Source organism: Bos grunniens, chromosome 13 (assembly GCF_055505025.1).
Source record: "Bos grunniens cultivar Pamir isolate PY7600 chromosome 13, Bosgru_T2T1.0, whole genome shotgun sequence".
Taxonomy (NCBI): Eukaryota; Metazoa; Chordata; class Mammalia; order Artiodactyla; family Bovidae; genus Bos; species Bos grunniens.
In genome coordinates this window covers 21,711,233-21,730,951 of record NC_141177.1, presented here as the reverse complement: position 1 = coordinate 21,730,951, position 19,719 = coordinate 21,711,233, and the positions used below count along the sequence as shown (strand labels likewise).

Below are 19,719 nucleotides of genomic sequence, written 5' to 3'. Positions count from 1 at the left end.
GCTTCCTGGTGGGCAATGGGGTGGTGCGTTTGACTAGGGATGGGAAAGAGCCCCCTCAGTCTGAAGGACGCGAGTGGCATTTTGAGCTTTCGCAATCTAAACCGGTGTGTGGAGGGAAGCAAAGGCTCACTCCCAGCCTGAACCCTGAGCCTTGGTTCTCAAACTTTAGTGTCCTGTGGGGGCACCTGGGGGGGTTGTTAAGAATGTTCATCCTAGGGCCCTACTTAAAGACCTACTGAGTCTGATGAAATTCTGGAGTAGAACCTGAGTATCTTCATTTTGACCAGCTTCTCAAGTTGGTTGTAATGCAGGTGACCCACGGACCACACTTTGAGATCTGCTGACCCGAGTCCACAAGCTAGCTCGAAGATAGGCAGTCTGCAGACAGCTAACTACACTTTGTAAAGAATGTTTGTGTGTGTTCTCTATTCTTTAGTGTCCTCTTGCATGTATACATGAAGTGTTGGACAAAGACCAGGTGTCTGTTTGAAGATACTGCTCACTGAGGATTTAGCAAAGGAGAGAGTAATTTGAGTATTTGAAGCTGCCTGGTAATGCGGTTGTTGTGAATCTTCTGTTGTCCCAAAATGTCAGAGGACTTGCAAGTGAAATATATTCCTCTGGATTTGCACCCAAAAAGTGAAGACACTTCGAGACATGTTCTTATAAAATCTTGCTGGTGACAGTAGTAACAGGTTAAACTTGTCTCAGAGATGTCACTTCTTAGAACTGTCACAAAGCAGGGTTATAGTGCAGATAGCATCCTTGTGTCTTGACACCCTGTAGTTTATATGTAATTGCTGTAATTCACTTTTAATGATGAATGAAGCTCAGCCTTCTAATCTTTAATTTTATTGGGAAGTGAGGTTCCTGCCTCAGAGGTGTTGAGCAAAAAAGATGAATATGTGTTGGAGGTTTTTACAAATCTGTGGTACACTCTCCTTTCTTGGAGCCTTAAAACTCAGTTTTTGACTTAAAAGAGGGAATGCTGTTTGGTGTGTAGGAGAAATTTCACTGGTGTACCTGATCGTCTTTCTCAGACCTTTTTTGCCAAAGAAATGGAAGTAGCAATTAGTTTGTATGTTGAAGTTTTGTGCTTCAGTTACTTTGTTTGGGTTTGGCATATTTTGAAGTACTTAAGTATGTTTTTCAGATGCAGTCAAATTTGGAACCTTTGGTTAGCTTTCAGGATCTCTTCGAAGTTTGAGGATTTCTCCAGCATTGCTTCACCTGGAAACAGATTTAGGCCTAGAGGAGAGTAGTGGGACGTGCTCGTTTTCTCCTGGAGGTTGAGGCTGGCTGTTCATTGAAATTCTCCTCTGAGTTTCTGTTCTGCAGGTGTTTATGACTCTGGGCACCAAAAGGAAATTTGCTTGCCAGAGTTTTTACTTGTTAGAGGTAGGTGAAAGTACCTTTAAATCCTGTGTTATTTATGTCCTGACAGAATTCTAAAATCTGCCTGTCTTAAAGCTCCGTTGGCTCTTCCTAGTTGAAGGACTCTGGGAATTCAGGGGTCCACTATTATGCCTCTTTATAGTCTTGAGTTTACTGTGATCTACAGTCCAGTTCCAGGTTGCTATTTCTGTTTTATCATTGGCTCAGTTCATGCCAGTTTGTCCCCAGTAAGTTCTTTTTCTTTTATGATTCTTCGTTAAAAAATAGTATTTCCTACTGGGAATTACTTATGCTCTAAAACTCTTGCAAGATGACTTGTGGGAATATGGTGTGTAGTTTTATATATCTTTTATTGTTTTTTGTTTAGGATTTTCTGTCCCTTTGGATGGACCAGTTGGTGGGTGAGGGAGAGCTCTTAAGATTTCTCTGCTCATTTGGAAAAAAAAATTTGCTTTAACAAACCATGTGCTGGAGAGTTTGTGAGTGCTTACACTGGATAGGGAGTAGAGTGAGCTGTAATGGTAGGAGGGTAGATTAGTTCTAAGTACTCTTTGGACAGGTGAATTTGGAGTGCTTGCTGTGGCAATCAAGATGCACTCGCTTGGGGGCGGTTACATATTGCTCCCGACCTTGCTCAGTTTGGTGGTTAAAATGATACCAGGAACCCTTTTTAAGCTATACTGGTAGGAAAGAAGAGACTTCTGGACTATTTCAGTAGTGTAGTAAATCCCAGGAGATTGATTTTTGCAGCTGTTAATTATGTTGTTGAGAAGTAGATATTCTTTCTAACACTTGCTAGTATTGTTTTTCCTAGATGTAGGGAGTAGACTTTAGGTGGTTGGGTGGGTCTAAATTCTCCTGCTTGTTAGAAACAATTTGTTTGGGAGAAATAGCTGAGTGGATTTCCCTGTAGATTGAATGCCTTTAAATGGATTCTCCCTGGCTTTGAGAAACTTCATTGCATGTTTTATCTTTCACTTTGATTCATGACTGACCATTCTTACATCAAACATTTTTTCCCCCTTTGAAGTTGGAGAAGAGATACTTTTTGTATGCTCTAGAAAGACAGGGTGGGGATAGAACACTGCTGAATTGTTCTTACACTAAAAGCTGAAGGCATATAGTTTTAATAAAAGTGAATACCCTGTATCTTTTGATGTAACTTCCCTATAGAGATTCTGTTTCCTCTGTCTTAAGAGTCTCAGGCTCTTCCTGACTGCTGTTTAAATAATTGTTAACTAATTTTTGAGTCATGCTTCTTAATACTGTGAAAAAATTTACTAGCTCATCTCACAATTAGTATCAAAGAAGTCCTATCTGTGGCAGTGAACATTAGTAGCTTGTATTGTGGGTTTGTTCATCAGTGCTGCTTAACTTGGCAGTTAGGTTCTTGGAATTAAAGAGATGGATAAGGTCTGCCCTTGAGGAGCTTATGGTTTTTCTTGGGTTAGAGAAGGTCCAACCCTTCTCTAACAGGTGGGTAGAATTTCATTACAAGCATGGTAAGTGCCAGCATAGACGTATAAATGGTAATAGACATCCTGATTTCTGCTTACTGTCTAGGCATAATTATGAATTGTTCCTCCTTTTACTCTCAAGTGTCCTGCTTTGGAAGATGAATTATATGTGTTGTGCAACTATGGGGCACTGAAACAAGATGCTTAACTATCTGGCAGAGGGTAGAGAAGCCTTCCTGGAGGAAGGTGCTTTCCGAACTGAATCTTGAAGGGTGAGTAGGAGTTAGACTCCTCACAGAGGACATAAGCAGGAGCTGGAAACAAAAAATAGGAGAGTGTGTGTGTGTGTTTATCTGCAGGGTGGAGAGTGTGGGAATTGGGTAGAGCTGCACGTAGTTACTGGAACATAAAGTTTGTGGAGTATCAGAGAGCCAGGCAGAGACCAGATTGTGAGGGTCTGGCCAGCACACACTTCCTTTGTGTCTGGCACTGTAGGCACTTAACTCTGTTATCTCTGCAACAACTCTGAGAAGAAGGCCTCAGTATCCTTCCTTCACAAGTGAGGAAACCTAGACTCAGGGCGGGTAGGTAACTTGCCCAGGTTTTTTTGTTGTTCAGTCGCCAAGTTGTGTCCAACTCTTTGCCGCACAACTCTTTGCCCAGGTTTAGAAGACCAGAATTTGAATTTTAAAAACCATGTCTGTTTGCTTTTAAAACCCATGCTTTTCTAGTGGGCCAGTGGCCTCTCTGGAGCTTCAGCTTTCGCTGTATGGAAATAGGTTGCTGTCGAAGGACTTTAATGCGGAAAGTGATGAGGGCCCGTTTATTTTGTTGGACTGACCTCAGGCTATATAGCAGGTTAAGTTCTGCAGAGCTGTGGTCTTTTTTACTGATGAATGTCTAAAACTGTTCCTAGCACAGAGTAGTTCATGTATTTGTTGAATGAAGGATGGCAGCGGAGTAAGAATGAATTTGAGGAAAGCAGGGATGTTAGAGAAGAGGCTGCTGTGTCAAGTCGGGTCAGAAACTGGCTGGGGGTACTTCCCTGGTGGTCCAGTGGCTCCAAGACCTCGCACTCGCAATGCAGGTGGCCCAGTTTCGGCTCCTGGTCAGGGAACTTGATCACACATGCTGCAGTTAAGAGTGTGCATGCTGCAACTCAAGATCTAGAGTGCTGCTACTAAGACTTGGTGAAGCCAAATAAATAAAGTAAAAAAAAATTTTTTTTTTTAAAGGAAAGAAACTGGCTGGGAGAACTGGGGGACAGGTGAGCGTGAAGGATGATGCCTTGGTTTCCAAATTAGATGATGAGACAGACTGCCAACCAAGGAGAGGAATATCAGAAGAGAGGAGATGATCATGAGGGATGTCCAGTTCCGAACTGAATATCTGGGGCCTGAAGCTTAGGGAGAAATCCAGGCAAGAGGTCGAGATTTGGGAGTTAATTCAGTATTTTGGTAGTGTTGAAACTGTGAGAGATGATAATGATACCCAAGGAGAATGTAAACACTGAACAGAGAGATTAAGAATGGGACCAGAGGAAATAGGGGTTTTATATCAGCACCTGCTTCTCCAAAACTTGGCTTCTTTATCACGTCGAACTCGTGTTCTTCCACAGAGAGAACCTTCGCAGCAGTCCTGTTAGGCTTCTTGCTTTGCATTTTATCTGTGACACAGCCATGCAGTACTTTGTTAGGGCCGTTAAATGACTGTAAGATGTTGGTGTGGTTTGGTGTAACCTCAGCAGCTGCATTGCTAGAGATGGTACAGAGATACTGACAGCCTGTCTTTTTTCCTCCCTGAAAAGGATAACATTTCTAAAACAACTCAGCTTGTTCAAGTGAGAGAGCTCTGGTTGCTCACTAAGACATTGTTGCTGGGGCTTAATTATAGATGTCACTAATATAAATGGGATGTTCCATTTCTCCTTGTTTTGGTTGCACCAGTCATAAAGAATCGTAGCATTGTATTGCTGAAAGGCAAATTGTCCTGTACTAGTTAACACCAGAATTCCACAACCCAGTGGCAAAAGTCATCATTGAAAAAATACAGGTACCTGGACTTCTCTGGCGGTCCAGTGGTTAGGGCTCCATCATTTCACTGCTGAGTGTCCAGATTCAATCCCTGGTTGGGAAACTAATCCTGCAAGCCAAGCCGCGCCCACCCCCCGAAAGATAAAAATATTGTAACTAATCAAACTTACTTGGGAAGGAAAGCCTGAATGCAGTTCTGTCTTACAATTTATAGTGCTATGTATTCTCTAGTTTAGCTGTATTAAGAGCATCAGGTTAAGTGGCAATTAAAAGTTGGGAAGGCCCCACATACCATAACATGGATGCTAAAAGGATGTGTATTTTCAGAATTGAAAATTAGAGTATTTCTTCTAATTGCAGTCACTTTCAGCACCTAGTTAGATATATGTGTAATTTGGTTTCAGAAGTAATTTTGACTGTGGAAAAACTAAGATGTCAGCAGTGGTACCTCATAGCAGAATTGTAGCCCATGTTATATAGTGATGAATATAAATGGGAACTGCACACTGAAATCAGAACATTTATATTTCTTCAGGTACTGGAAAACTATTCAGATGCTCCAATGACACCCAAACAGATTCTGCAGGTCATAGAGGCAGAAGGACTAAAGGAAATGAGGTTTGTATGGCTCTTGTTGCTTAATGTGAGGGTTTTAGAGAACATGTGTCTTCCTGCAGTTGGGTAGTGAATGAGAAAGTCCACAAATGCATATATGTGTGCGCACACACACACACACATACACACTCGTGTTTGATGGTAGTGTGGAGCTGTCTCCGTGTCGTTTGTCCTCTGGCTGGAGGGCGGGAGTGGCTCCAATTCCGTTGGTTTTCGTCAGAGGTGCAGCAGGTTCCCCATTCTTGCTCTACTATACATTTCAACGTGGAGCTTCTCTTTTGCATAAGGAGTCAGCACATTTTCTCTTGTATTCCGTTTTGCAGGTTTCAGTAGTAGAGAAGGAACAGACTGATCTGCTCCATCATGTCTAAAACTATCCTTCTCTCTGTACCATGTCTCTGAAGTTCTTTGTTTTAGGCTCAGAGAAGGGTGATCCAGTCATCATAAAACTCACTAATTTTTTTTCCCCTACTGATTCTAGCCATTCCTGCTATGAGCATGCTAAATTTGGCGATGACCTTGATTTTCTTATCCTATATTTTTCCTAGAGAAGCAACAAATTGGAAACACAAAAAGAATTACAGGCACAAATAAAAACCAGGGACTGTCCTGAATCCTTTCTCTGCTCACCCCAACCTTTTTTTCAAAATTTAAGTGGGAGAGGAGAGCACAACACAGTTCCTTCTTGGGATTCAGAACAGTCCGCATATATTTTGCTGGTTAAGCTTTAGCTACTTAAATTGATCTTTTAGAATCAAAAGATCCTCACTTTCCAGTTGTCAGTTCACACATTCTCAAACTGACATTTTGTGGGAAGGGAAGGTCAGGGTTGTCTGGATCATGTTCTGGTGCTTCATTTAAATACTACCTATGCACGGTGTAGTGTTGTAACTGCATCTTTTGTTTTCTTTTGTTTTTATGGGCTATTTCCCGTCGTGCTGCTGTCTGCACTGCTGTTGGACCACTATGCCTATAGAAGGTAAATTAGTCCTTTTGGGACAGATGGAATCGAGAAGCTAACTTGTTTCTGCTTCTGGCTCTTACAGGAATTATGAAGTGGTCATGGTGGCTCGTGATGAGTGAGCAGCTCTATAATTTGTAGACAGAGGGATAGTGTGTAGGAGTCACGCTGTTGGAAGAAAGACTGCCAGCATGCTTTCCCCTGTAGCGGAGATGTTAGCACACCCACTTGACACTCCAGATTCTGCACAAGGTTTCTTACAGAGATTGGTCCTTGGTGAAATTTTTTTTTTCTTAAGCATCCGGGGTGTTCCAAAGCCGAATAAGTAATAGTTTTTTTTTTTGATGACTTTTTTAGACTCAAAATTTATTTTTAACGTGACATAAATTAGGGCCTCTAATTTTGAAAAATGCTGAGGGGTATTACTTAAGATATTGATATTTATATATCGTGCTGGGGAGAGGGACAAGAAGGTGCTAGCATGCTAGTGGCAAACTCTGCTGCTAAGTCACTTCAGTCGTGTCCAACTCTGTGCGACCCCATAGACGGCAGCCCACCAGGCTCCCCGGTCCCTGGGATTCTCCAGGCAAGAACACTGGAGTGGGTTGCCATTTCCTTCTCCAGTGCATGAAAGTGAAAAGTGAAAGTGAAGTCGCTCAGTCGTGTCCGACTCTTAGCGACCCCATGGCAGACTCAGTTAATATTAATAACGGGCATCTGTCTGTATTTTTGCCAGTTTTGCTTTTTGAGATTAAATAAGTAGTCTCTAACTCACTCGAGTTGTCATTGTTTTGCAACCTTCTGTTGTGGCATGGACAGTGAAACAATTTAAGATGCTGTCTCTTTTTTTTTGGTTTAATGGTTGAGCATTATTGCATACTAAATTCGTTTGACTTTTTATATTCAAATTTAAAGAATTGCTCCTGGGTAGATATAAAATAAAACGCATCTTTCCGCCTTCCCAACTGAGAAAAAGCAAATGACATACTATTCCTTTTGTGTGTGTATTAAAAAATAATTTAACTGGAAAAAAAAAGTATGCTTATTTTCTCGGGACAGCATCACTGATGCTTGGTCTTTGTGTTAAAAATGTTATGTGGCAGTTTCTGGGCGTGATGTGCAGGTTGAAAGATAGGGGCTAGGGAATCCTGGTTTTGTTTCTAATTAGCACTAAAATTTAATTTTAAAATTTTGAGTAGATAAAAATATTGGGTAATTTTTTTTTTTTCCAAAACTCCTGAGTGTACCTGAAAAATATGTGCAGTGTTTCTAAATTTCTTAAGAGTTTGGTTCATATTGTCAAAAGGCACTTAAGAATCATCAGGTGTGGAGTAGAGACATCGCGTAACCTGTTATCCCAGAGCTCTCTGGGTGGATTTATGTGAATTTCATGTGCTACTCCTTTGCCACTTTCAGAACAGAATTCTTGTCATGGGATGTTTTATATTTCTTCCTGTTCTTGATTTAAGAATGAGTTGAAGGGTAAGAGATCTTTGAGTAAGTAGATATCTTGGTTTGTATGACCTTTTTCCATCCTTGTATGTTTTTACAGTGGGACATCCCCTCTCGCATGTCTTAATGCCATGCTACATTCCAATTCCAGAGGAGGAGAGGGGTTATTTTATAAACTACCTGGCCGAATCAGCCTTTTTACACTCAAGGTAAGTCATGTAAATTCTCCTTTGTGCAGTGGTTCTTAAAATTTTAGTGTTTATAAGGATTACCTGGTAGGTCTGGAATGAGGCCCACGAATTTGCATTTCTCATAGGCAGGCAAGGGATGCTGCTGTTGTTCTGAAATGGCACATTGAGAGATGATCTAGTGTGAACAGGGTATTAGGAATTATTAAATATTTAGTTATATCAGCTATTGTGTCTATAATGTTTTTCCTTGTCTGTATCTTTGCAGATTATATGCAGTAGCGGGATAAGTATATGTGTGGGTAATTGCAAGTGTGCTTAATTATGAATTTGTTTGTAATAATGTTGTGAAGGATAAATTACCGGACAGCTGAGTAAGACCTACTCTATGGAAAATAACTGAAATTTGAAAATACTTGTGGAAATTCAAAAACTCATTAGCATTTACCAAGTGACACTAATTACTACCGGAGAGAAATCAGGTAGAATTCACAATAAAGCTTAAGTAGAGTGAATTGAACAGGCTAAGTGCCTTTCTACTGTTTGTGATATGTATCATTTAAACCAGGAGTAGGCAGATTTTTTTCTGTGAAGGACCAGATAATAATATTTTAGGTTTTTTGGGCCACACTGTCTCTATCATAACTATTCAACTTTACTGTTGAAGCGGGAAAGCAGCCACAGGTAATGCACAAATGAATGGGCATAGGTGCGTTTCAATAAAACTTTATTTATGAAAACAGACAGTGTGCTAGATTTGGCTTGGTGGTGGTGTTTGCTGACTCCTAATTTAGACATAGTTGACCTGTTGATGGCAACCCACTCCAGTGTTCTTGCCTGGAGAATCCCAGGGACGGGGGAGCCTGGCGGGCTGCCGTCTATGCGGTCGCGCAGAGTCGGACACGACTGAAGCGACTTGGCAGCAGCAGACGTGTTGATGGTGAAGGATGAAACTGAAAATCTGATGCTAATCCTTCTAATCATCCATAATGTAGTTATAAACTGCAGTAGTCCATAAAATTTTCTGTTTTAGTTTTGTTTTGATAGACTTGTTTATTAAAAATGAAGATTTGAACAAACAACAGCTGTATAACCTGTGGTCATAAATCTTGATCTGTAGATACACATGTGTATCTTATGTTCCTGTGTCTGTGCTATTTTCTATATTTTTATTTGTAATATTTCAGACTTTAAAAGACAGCATAATGTAATGTCAGAAACTGAGCCTTGAAAGAGATAGCCCTGAGTTCAATATCTAACTCTGTAATCTGGGACATATATAACCCTTCTTTATGGTTGTGTATGCATACCTGACACAGTTACTCCTTAATAAGTGGTAGCCTTTAAAGGATAGTCCTTTAGGTTCTTTAATCTTAATTGCTTGTTAATGGCATTTTTCTATTATATGTTATGTATTATAATTATATGTAATTTTGTATAGTTACAATTGTATGTATTACAAATGTGCTTGTTAATGGAATGTTTCTCTTTTAAGTAGAAGGAGAAATACCTATTTCTATGGACACCTAAGGGAAAGGAATTGAGTTTCATTTGTCTTTGTAATTTGACTCGGCAGAATTCTTGGCATAGTCCATGCTTAATAAATATTTGAACTGAGTTCAGTATCTTAATTTTCTGAGTGAACTCCGTTGTATGGATTTGCTGTGAGCTTGGGGGTGTTCTGTTAGTCTGCAGCCCATGTCCTTCATGCATTGATTGTTGTGCTCGGCACGTTCTCTGACCTGCATGTGCCTTTATGTTGCCCAGTCTTCCTAGCAGCTTGCTCATTGGAGTTGTACATCACCTCCCTAATATTTTTGAGTTCATGGTTTGCTTGTCTGGTTCCCCCAGTGAGACTGTATACTTGAGGGTGGAGAGTGGGTCTTATTCATTTCATTATCCACTTGGATAATGTACAAAGAGACTGTCAATAAGTGCATATTTAATGAATGAATTAGTGAATAATGGCTGGATTCTGGTACTTCATTATTATCCTTTGCTTTTGACATTTGGTAGTAGATACTACTTATAATCTTGATGAAACTATCAATAGACCTGCCTCTGGCATCTCACTCACAGCCAAAATGAAAGATGCTTATTCCTGTGGCTTTGGTAGACTTGTAGCTTGGTTGATTATCCATGCTGTCTCTTAACATTTTGACCTATCATAAAGTGATACATGGAAATGTAACAGAAAGTAAAATGCAACAGAGAAAGTGAAGGTAGCCTGCAAATTCTGCTACTTGTAACCTGATAATAATTTATATAAATAATATTTGAAAAAACTAGATTGTAATTTCTTTATGGCTTTGGTGCTTGTTTAGTTAATATGTTTGCTGTCTTGGTACATAGGGACACACCTTCTTCTCCCCCCGACCTCTACCCCCTTGGGCTTCTTGAGAGTGAATCATTGATTAGTCTTACTAGTTGCCTCATTGTCACCACGCTGTCTTCTAGAAGTTGTGCAGACATTTACTTTATTGTTATTTGGGAATGGATAAGAAAGGATACCAAAAATCTGAACCAACTGATTACCATCCCGATCACCTGAGGACCTAGGCCTGCTGACTAAAGTCCACGGTGGTGCATTTTTTCCCTTTCTTATCTCAAAAAAAATTTTTTTTTTTTTTTGGAAAAAATTTCAGACCTACAGAAAAATGGGAGTACTGCAGCCAGCTTGCTTTCTTCCTGATTGCTATAAGTTTGCTTCATTTGCTTTATCTCTCTATACATATGTATGCGTTTTTCCCCAGAACCATTTAAAGGTGTTAAACTAGTACTGGTATTTCACCACTACGTATCTCAGAATGTATTCTTAAGAACAAGGACATTATGTTAGATAACTATAGTATCATTAGTATGTAATATCATTAATTTTCTTGACTATAATAATGATTCTATAGTTATCTAACATAATGTCCTTGTTCTTAAGACATACATTCTGAGATACGTAGTGGTGAAATACCAGTACTAGTTTAACACCTTTAAATGGTTCTGGGGAAAAACGCATACATATGTATATAGTAATATAGTAGTATGTAATATCGGAGAAGGCAATGGCAACCCACTCCAGTACTCTTGCCTGGAAAATCCCATGGACGGAGGGGCCTGGTGGGCTGCAGTCCGTGGGGTTGCTAGGAGTCGGACATGACTGAGCGACTTCACTTTCACTTTTCACTTTCATGCATTGGAGAAGGAAATGGCAACCCACTCCAGTGTTCTTGCCTGGAGAATCCCAGGGACGGGGAGCCTGGTGGGCTGCGGTCTATGGGGTCGCACAGAGTCGGATACGACTGAAGTGACTTAGCAGCAGCAGCAGCAGCAGTATGTAATATAAGTTTATATTCACATCTTTTCTGGTTTTAAAAATATTCTTTATGGCTTATTTTTTAAGTCAGTCATTCAGTCAAGAATCATACATTCCGTTTGGTTGGAGATCGTATCTCTATGATCTCCTTTAGTGTGGGACAGTTCCTTTACCTTATTTTGTTTTTCATGGCATTGGTATTTTTGAACACTCCAGGTCAGTTACCTTATAGAATTAAGTACATTTTTCAGGGACTAATAAGCATGTAGAAATCTTGGTTATTTCCAGATGCCTTTACGTTTGTACTGCTACATCATGTCTCCTGTTCCAGGTTGTCACCCAGAGCCACTCAGCAGTGAAAGATGGAAGTGATGGGATGTTTTGTATGGTGTCTGTCTAAGGGTAGTTTCCTCCAAGTCTTGCTTGTAATAAGGGACAGGAAGGCACAAGTTATTTAACTCATACACTTGTTTTTCATTTTGAGGGTGTAGTGACACCTGTGAAATCCTGTGGTGTTTTTCCTGCCTAAGTGTTTTTCATATTGTTGAGGACAAGCACATGCAGAAAGGTTTGGTTTCTTTCTCCCTGCTGCTTGAAACTCTCTTCTAGAGGACCATAAAGGTCAGAAAGCATGGGATTTTGCTACTTAGTTGAAAATAGGAGTTTTTTTCAGTTCTAAATACGTTTGTGTAGCTTTATCTATGATTACCAAAGCTTTACTGATAAGCCAGAGTCTTCTGGGGCTTGCCAAAGGATTCCTTCTCGGATAAAATTTGTTCTAGGTAATGTGATGGTACATTTGACACTTCATACATAAATGCTTGCATCAGGCCTTAGAGCTAGTCCTCAGGGATGGATGGGGCAGATGAAATCTGTCCATGCTTTGAATTCTTGATTTGAGTTGCTTTCCTTAAGCTTTCTCTGAAGTTGGCTATCAGTGTCCATCATTGCCTGGTTAGAGATGGGATTTATATTGTCTTTTACACTTGGGATTTCCCATCCTTGTAAACCAGTGAGAGCACCTTTGTAGTGCTCCGTGTTTTTAAGAGTTTCATGCTGAACAGCTTTGCTTCTGTGACAAGGTGCTTCTGTGTCATTGGTGAGGTTAATCTGGTTTGGTGAGTGGCCATTCCGGCACTCACTGTGAGGCATGACTGCAGTCATCTGAACATTGTAAAGTTTTATTGTGAAATGATGTTCAAGTGAAGATGTCATGGCTTTTTGCACCTTATTATACCTCACGTGGTGATGCAGGGCTCAGCCTTAGGGGTCCTTTAATTCAAGTCTAGCTGAATCTTTTTAATTTGTAGAATATATAAATTTAAAGCACTAAAAAAATCTTCCTGGTAAAAGAAATAGATGTCTGCACTTGAAATATTCATCCATTAAAATTCACAGTTTGCAAATAAAAGCAAATGGAGGAAGAGAGGGAGGTGAGTTTTACAGTTTCACAATGTTATTTATAGAACAACAATTAAATTTTTCTTGTACAACTCCACAATTACATCAATTCTAGAGCTATTTACATTACCATTAAATATCAGGGAGACTTTGATACAATAAATTATAGAGTCATTTGAAAGGCAGTACCAGAATCCATTTTGATTTTTGATAGGTGTATATCAAGCAAAGTGGTCTTTTAAAAACACAAATCATATCATACCACTATCCTGCCTGGTCCTTGCCTACCTCTCTGATTTGCTCTCCTGATACCTTCTCCGTGGTTATTATACTTCAGCCACCTTGGCCTTCACTCAGTTTCTCAAAAGCCCCAAACTTGTGTCCACTTTAGGGCTCTTAGACTTGCTAGCCACTCTGTCCGGAAAACTCTGGAGTAACTTCTTGTCGTTTGGTTGTTAGTCCAAGAGTATCTTCCCAGTGAGGCTTTCTCTAAATACCGATTCTAGTTACACAGCGTTGACAGGGTTTTGGTTGTTTCAAAGTCCTGCCTTGTCTGTTTGGTTACTTGGTTATCACTAGCCTACCTCCACTAGAATATCAGTGCAGGGGCTTGTTTTCACTGTATCTCCTCTGTCTGGCAAATAATACATATGTAATAAGTAGTGGCTGAATGAAAAGTAGAGGATAGCATCATTAAAATCTTAAGCCAGATAGTTCTCCTGGTAATCTAGTCTTGTTTTATATGTTTTATTACAGAATACACATATTCTGGGTTATTTTTCCTTCTCAGCAAGTTGACTTCTTAGAATCCTGTTTTTTTCTTGCCCTCTTTAGTGCAGTTCTGCATTAATCTGTGAAAGAATCTGCTGACACTAGAAATAAATCTTTCCCAGGCTATGGCCATAATCTGCTTCCTCCAATTGCTGAAGGCAGAAACTGACATTACAGTTTAAATATTTTAGGTATGTTTTAGATATCATGTTGATCTTTTTAGAGTTTTGAACTTTGATCATCTTTCTTAGAATTTCTTTTATATAAAATGGTAATGATGTTTTTAGATATCTTTTATAATTTGTGTTAGCTTTATCAAATATATGATTTTTTAATGTGTAGAATCCTAGAATTTCAGTGTGGAAGAGCCTCTGAATCATCTAGTTTATTTGTATTTTGCAAACAGAAAATCGAGCTTCTAACAGTTTAAGTGACCATGTATCCTGCATGACCATGTATCCTATTCAAGACCGTGTATCCTTGTGACAAATGCATATGGCCTAGTTGAGACTAGAATCCACGTTTTGAGTTTGAGTTCTTACAGTTCAGTTGGTAAAGAATCCGCCTGCAATGCAGGAGACCCCAGTTTGATTACTGTGTTGGGAAGATCCGCTGGAGAAGGGATAGGCTACCCACTCCAGTATTCTTGGGCTTCCCTGGTGGCTCAGCTGGTAAAGAATCCGCCTGCAATGCAGGAGACCTGGGTTTGATCCCTGGTTTGGGAAGATCCCCTGGAGAAGGGAAAGGCTACCCACTCCAGTATTCTGGCCTGGAGAATTCCATGGACTGTTTAATCCATGGAGTCACAAAGAGTTGGACACGACTGAGTGATTTTCACTTTTCATTATGCCAATTTAAAATAGTTTTTCTTCAGGTTTTAAGACCTTTGGTTACTTCATCTTTTTGAAGTGTCTTAAGAGTTCCTTGATATTTCTCAAAATGTTAGTTTTATTCTCTTTAATGAAAGTTCTTATAATTGTTAAGCACAAGTGACTTTTCACATCCTTAAAAGTGCAGTCTTTAGTTATGGACAGTTGGTTTCCTTTTCTGCACTCTGCATTAATTGCATCAACATTTCTGATGGTGGTGGTCCTTTTCTGTACCAGAGTGAGTGGTAGATGGTGGCAGTGAGAGCACTGGACTGGAATGGAGCTCTGGGTTTCACACAGTGCCGCAGGTCCTATGGAGTGTCTTCACTTACACTGCTTTGTCTCCCACACTGAGAAGTTGAAATAGGTTGGTTGTTTAAAAAACTTCAGGTGTAAAACCTTTTTTCTCGTGAAACGGAGCTGCATGGTATAGATGATTGTGAAACTGCTCTGGTAGAAACAAGCATCTCTGGTGGACTCTACTATCCCCATCCTATGCCCCAAGCATCCAGGACATCTTTCCCAGACCCTGAAGCTCTGTTGAAAACCTCCTGGAGTCAGAATTCAGTGAAGGTCCTTTCTGTGCTCACATTCTAGCATCTAGACTACGTTGTGTGAACAGTTAAGTCAGCTCTGGATATTTTTCTTTTGTGGTGCATTTGGAATTTACTAGAGGCTGACTGTTTTATTGTAAACCTTCTCCACTCTGTACTGCATAGAAGATCTCTTGGTAGAGTGGTACCATTTGCTGTGGTTAATGGTAGTAATAGTTTGGTTTTGATGGAGGTTTTGACCCCTCAGTTGGTAAAAGTTTTCTTATTGGAGTAATTCTCAAGGGCTGCCTGGATCCACCTTTGAAAACTGGGGTATTCTATTGTCTGACAGAAGGTTCAACTCGCTCAGGGAGAAAAGAGAACTTGCTTGTCAGTGGAGCCCTGGTCTGACTCTGGTTTGATGCCTAAAAGATGACAAGCGGCCTTTTGTCCTGCTACCTCCTGAAGTTCCAAGCCGTGTAAGAATGAAGTAGTAAATGGTAAAGGTCAGGGAACAGAGGTTTGGAAAGCACCACCACTGAAATGATTTTGTGCAGTTCAGAGGGCTGGGCAGGATGATAATTTTTTTAAGGGTGATTTTTAAAGCACCAGCATTGTAGGAAAATGAAGACCTTGTCCAGGCTTTAGCCTTCCTTGGGACTGTGTGTGAAAAAATGCTTAAACTTTTTTGGTCAGCCAGTATGAAAACTACATTTGATCTCTTCTCAGTCCTACACATCAGACTATTTGGGATTGTTTGAGGAACTTGTTTAGTCTAAGGAAGTTTCTTCTTCTAGTTTAGTTAAATCTGGTAGAAAAGATGGAAACTGATGCTTGAGTACTGACTATATTCCAGACAGACATCATACTGCTCACATTGGTCTTTTGAAAACAAATATGTTTTCCTATTCCTGTACTAATGGGGGAAACAGCCTGAGAGAGTTTAAGTACAGTACATCAAGGCTGTATATTGTCACCCTGCTTATTTAACTTCTATGCAGAGTACATCATGAGAAAGGCTGGGCTGGAAGAAGCACAAGCTGGAATCAAGATTGCCGGGAGAAATATCAATAACCTCAGATATGCAGATGACACCACCCTTATGGCAGAAGGTGAAGAGGAACTAAAGAGCCTCTTGATAAAAAGTGAAAGAGGAGAGTAAAAAAGTTGGCTTAAAGCTCAACATTCAGAAAACTAAGATCATGGCATCTGGTCCCATCACTTCATGGGAAACAGATGGGGAAACAGTGTCAGACTTTATTTTTTTGGGCTCCAAAATCACTGCAGATGGTGATTGCAGCCATGAAATTAAAAGACGCTTATTCCTTGGAAGGAAAATTATGACCAACCTAGATAGCATATTCAAAAGCAGAGACATTACTTTGTCAACAAAGGTCAGTCTGGTCAAGACTATGGTTTTTCCAGTAGTCACATATGGATGTGAGAGTTGGACAATAAAGAAAGCTGAGTGCCGAAGAATTGATGCTTTGAACTGTGGTATTGGAGAAGACTGTTCAGAATCCCATGGACTGCAAGGAGATCCAACCAGTCCATCCTAAAGGAGATCAGTCCTGGGTGTTCATTGGAAGGACTGATGTTGAAGCTCAAACTCCAATACTTTGGCCACCTCATATGAAGAGCTGATTCATTTGAAATGACCCTGATGCTGGGAGGGATTGGGGGCAGGAGGAGAAGGGGCCGAGGATGAGAGGATGAGATGGTTGGATGGCATCACGAACTCAATGGACATGAGTTTGGGTAAACTCCAGAAGTTAGTGATGGACAGGGAGGCCTGGCGTGCTGCGGTTCATGGGGTTGCAAAGAGTCGGAGAGGAATGAGTGACTGAACTGAACTGAAGTCTCCTTGGTATGAATCTTCAAGTTGTGAACTTTCAAAGATGCAATGTGCATCCCATCAATGTCAGGCGTGAATGAATGAAACTGCAGCTTGCCCTCCATCTCCTACTGCTGAGTCTTTCATCTCTACCACCTTCCACCTTCTCTCTTCCAGTCAGTAACTCATTTTGCCTGTTCACTCGATGCCAGCCCCTGTGTGCCAGCTGTTGTACAGTGCTACTATAATTTTCAAGGCACTGTAAAGTTAAAATTGTTTTTTTTTTGTTTTTTATGTATTATTTGTATGAAAAGTATTATAAATCTATTACAGTACTAAATTCTACTAGTGTTAGTTGTACCTAGGCTAACTTTGTTGGACTTATGTACAAATTGGATATAGGAATGCACTCTTAGAACAGAACTTGCTCGTATGTAGGGGACTTAATGTAAATGATATGAAGTCACATTTTGGGTTATTTGAGACTGGTATTTAACACATGGAGGACAGGTTAGAATATTCTGCCAAATGAGTTGGTTCTCAAATGTTTGCAATGCATTCTCATGGTTCTGAAAGAATAGCTTCAAATTCTTTGTGCAGCATGAGGCAGGAGATGAATAGGAAGTCACAAAGGTGTCCATTTTCTTCTGGAAGATGCTGTTGTCTTTGATTCACGTGTAGTAGATGGGCTTTGAAGTGTGCATCTTTCAGTCAGGTAATCCTTTTATTTTAGTCTTCTCTTTATGCCAGCTTTTCTTTAGTAAATTAGCTCCTGACATTTCTTTTAGAATTGGTTTTTTTTGGTCTGCATTTCCACTGCCGCCTTTAAGTTGTCCTCATATGCCAGCTGCTGAAACAGCTCCTGCCTGGTCTACTTGCTTTCCCTTGTGCTTCCTTAGAATCCAGTTTCCTCTTGTGTGATCCGTAAAGCAGCTAGAGAGATTATTTTAAAAAACATCATTTGATCACGACACATTTCTGTTTGACTCCTGGCAATAGTTTCTTTTTTTATACTGTTCATGGGGTTCTCAAGGCAAGAATACTGAAGTGGTTTGCCATTCCCTTCTCCAGTGGACCATGTTTTGTCAGAACTCTCCACTATGACCCATCTGTCTTGGGTGGCCCTACACTGCATGGCTCATAGTTTCACTGAGTTAGACAAGGCTGTGGTCCATGTGATCTGTTTGATTAGGTTGTAGTCCATGTGATCCGCTTGCTCCTTGGAAGAAAAGCTATGACCAACCTAGACAGCATATTCAAAAGCAGAGACGTTACTTTGCCAACAAAGGTCTGTCTAGTGAAAGCTGTGGTTTTTCCAGTGGTCATGTATGAAAGTGAGAGTTGGACTATAAAGAAAGCTGAGCACCAAAGAATTGATGCTTTTGAACTGTGGTGTTGGAGAAGACTCTTGAGTCCCTTGGATGCAAGGAGATCCAACCAGTCCATCCTAAAGGAAATCAGTCCTGAATACTCATTGGAAGTACTGATGTCTTAATACTTTGACTACCTGATGGGGAGAATTGACTCACTGGAAAAGACCCTGATGCTGGGAAGGATTGAATGTAGGAGAAGGGGACACCAGAGGATGAGATGGTTGGATGGCATCACCAACTCAATGGACATGAATTTGAGCAAGTTCCGGGAGTTGGTGATGGACAGGGAACCCTAGTGTGTTGCGGTCCGTGGGGTCGCAAAGAGTCAGACACGACTGAGCAACTGAACTGAATAGTTTCCCTTGGTGTTTACCAAAAAATTCAAACTTTGCTCAGCCACACTGCCCTTCTTTCAGTTGTTGTAATTCCATAAGCTCTTTTCAGTTTTAGGGTCTTCTATTTGGAAGTATCTTCTCTCCACTTCTTGCCTGGCTCAACTAAGTGGGTCTCAACTTAATTGTCAGGCCCTCAGAGGAGCCTTCTCTAAGTTGGGTTTTCCTGTTGTGCCCTGAACTTCTTTTCACTTGTAAGTTTGTAATTATTATTATTTGGGTGATTGTTTGGTGTGTTTTCTCCTGACTAGGCCCTAGGGTCAGAGAATCTTTTATTTTGTTCTGGGTTATATCCTCAGTGCCTATCATAGTAGGTTTGTTAGACAAATGCAGTGGGAAAACACATAGAAAGAGGTTGTTCTGATTTGATTGGTAGCAGCTCTCTTTGCCAGACGGTTAAATTGATTCAGAATAGTAATTGTCAGTATTAAAACTGAAATATGTGGTACAGAATGTTTATCAGGATCTTTTTTTCATGGAATGGAGTGTTTGAAAACCTCCAAAGTATAAGCTTTGTTTTCTCAAAAAAGAAAAAAAGTGATAACGTCCAGTGTTACTGTTGAGCTCTAGTGACATACTGATCCCTAACATTGTGTGTGTGCCCCTCTTCTTTTTTTCTTCTGCCTTTCTCTGAAAGTGTTTAAGGTCTTATTGCCACGATTACATACTTTAGTGTTGGTCTTTTTTTTTGCTCCACATGCCTTGTTCAGATGTCTGATGGTTTTTGTTGAGGACCTATTCTGAGAGCCAGGCTTTTAAGTGCTGGCGGCAGATTTCAGTGCACTGTGGTTCTGTGGCTTCACTCGTCTTCTGCAGTGGTGGTGGTGGTCACTTAGATGCTTGCTGTTGGAGTAGGGGTGTCTTATCTCCTGATGCAGACTGAACAGTCATGATTTTCCCACCTCAAACCCGTTTCACCCTTACCTTGGATACGTCAATTAGTGAGAATTCCATCTTTTTAGTTGCTTAGGTAGAAACTTTGGCGTTCTCTTTGAGCTTTCTTTTTCCTTCACGGCACATCTAATCATCAATAAATCCTATTGGCTTAAGTTTCAGGATACACCCTATCTTACCATTCCCCCACCACCATTCTGGTTTAAGTCACCATCATCTTTCTCCTAGATTGTTGTAGTAACTT

At 40.4% G+C, this 19,719-nt stretch overlaps 1 protein-coding gene across 1 annotated transcript in view; it reads left to right on the top strand.

Moving 5' to 3' along the window:
• ASXL1 (ASXL transcriptional regulator 1) overlaps positions 1-19,719 on the top strand; it is a 64,388-nt gene that overhangs the window by 897 nt on the left and 43,772 nt on the right. The window contains exons 2-4 of the mRNA XM_086332433.1: positions 5,421-5,503; positions 6,477-6,479; positions 8,014-8,122. Of these exons, the coding sequence (XP_086188559.1) occupies positions 5,421-5,503; positions 6,477-6,479; positions 8,014-8,122 (195 nt within the window). The remainder of the gene's footprint in view (positions 1-5,420; positions 5,504-6,476; positions 6,480-8,013; positions 8,123-19,719) is intronic.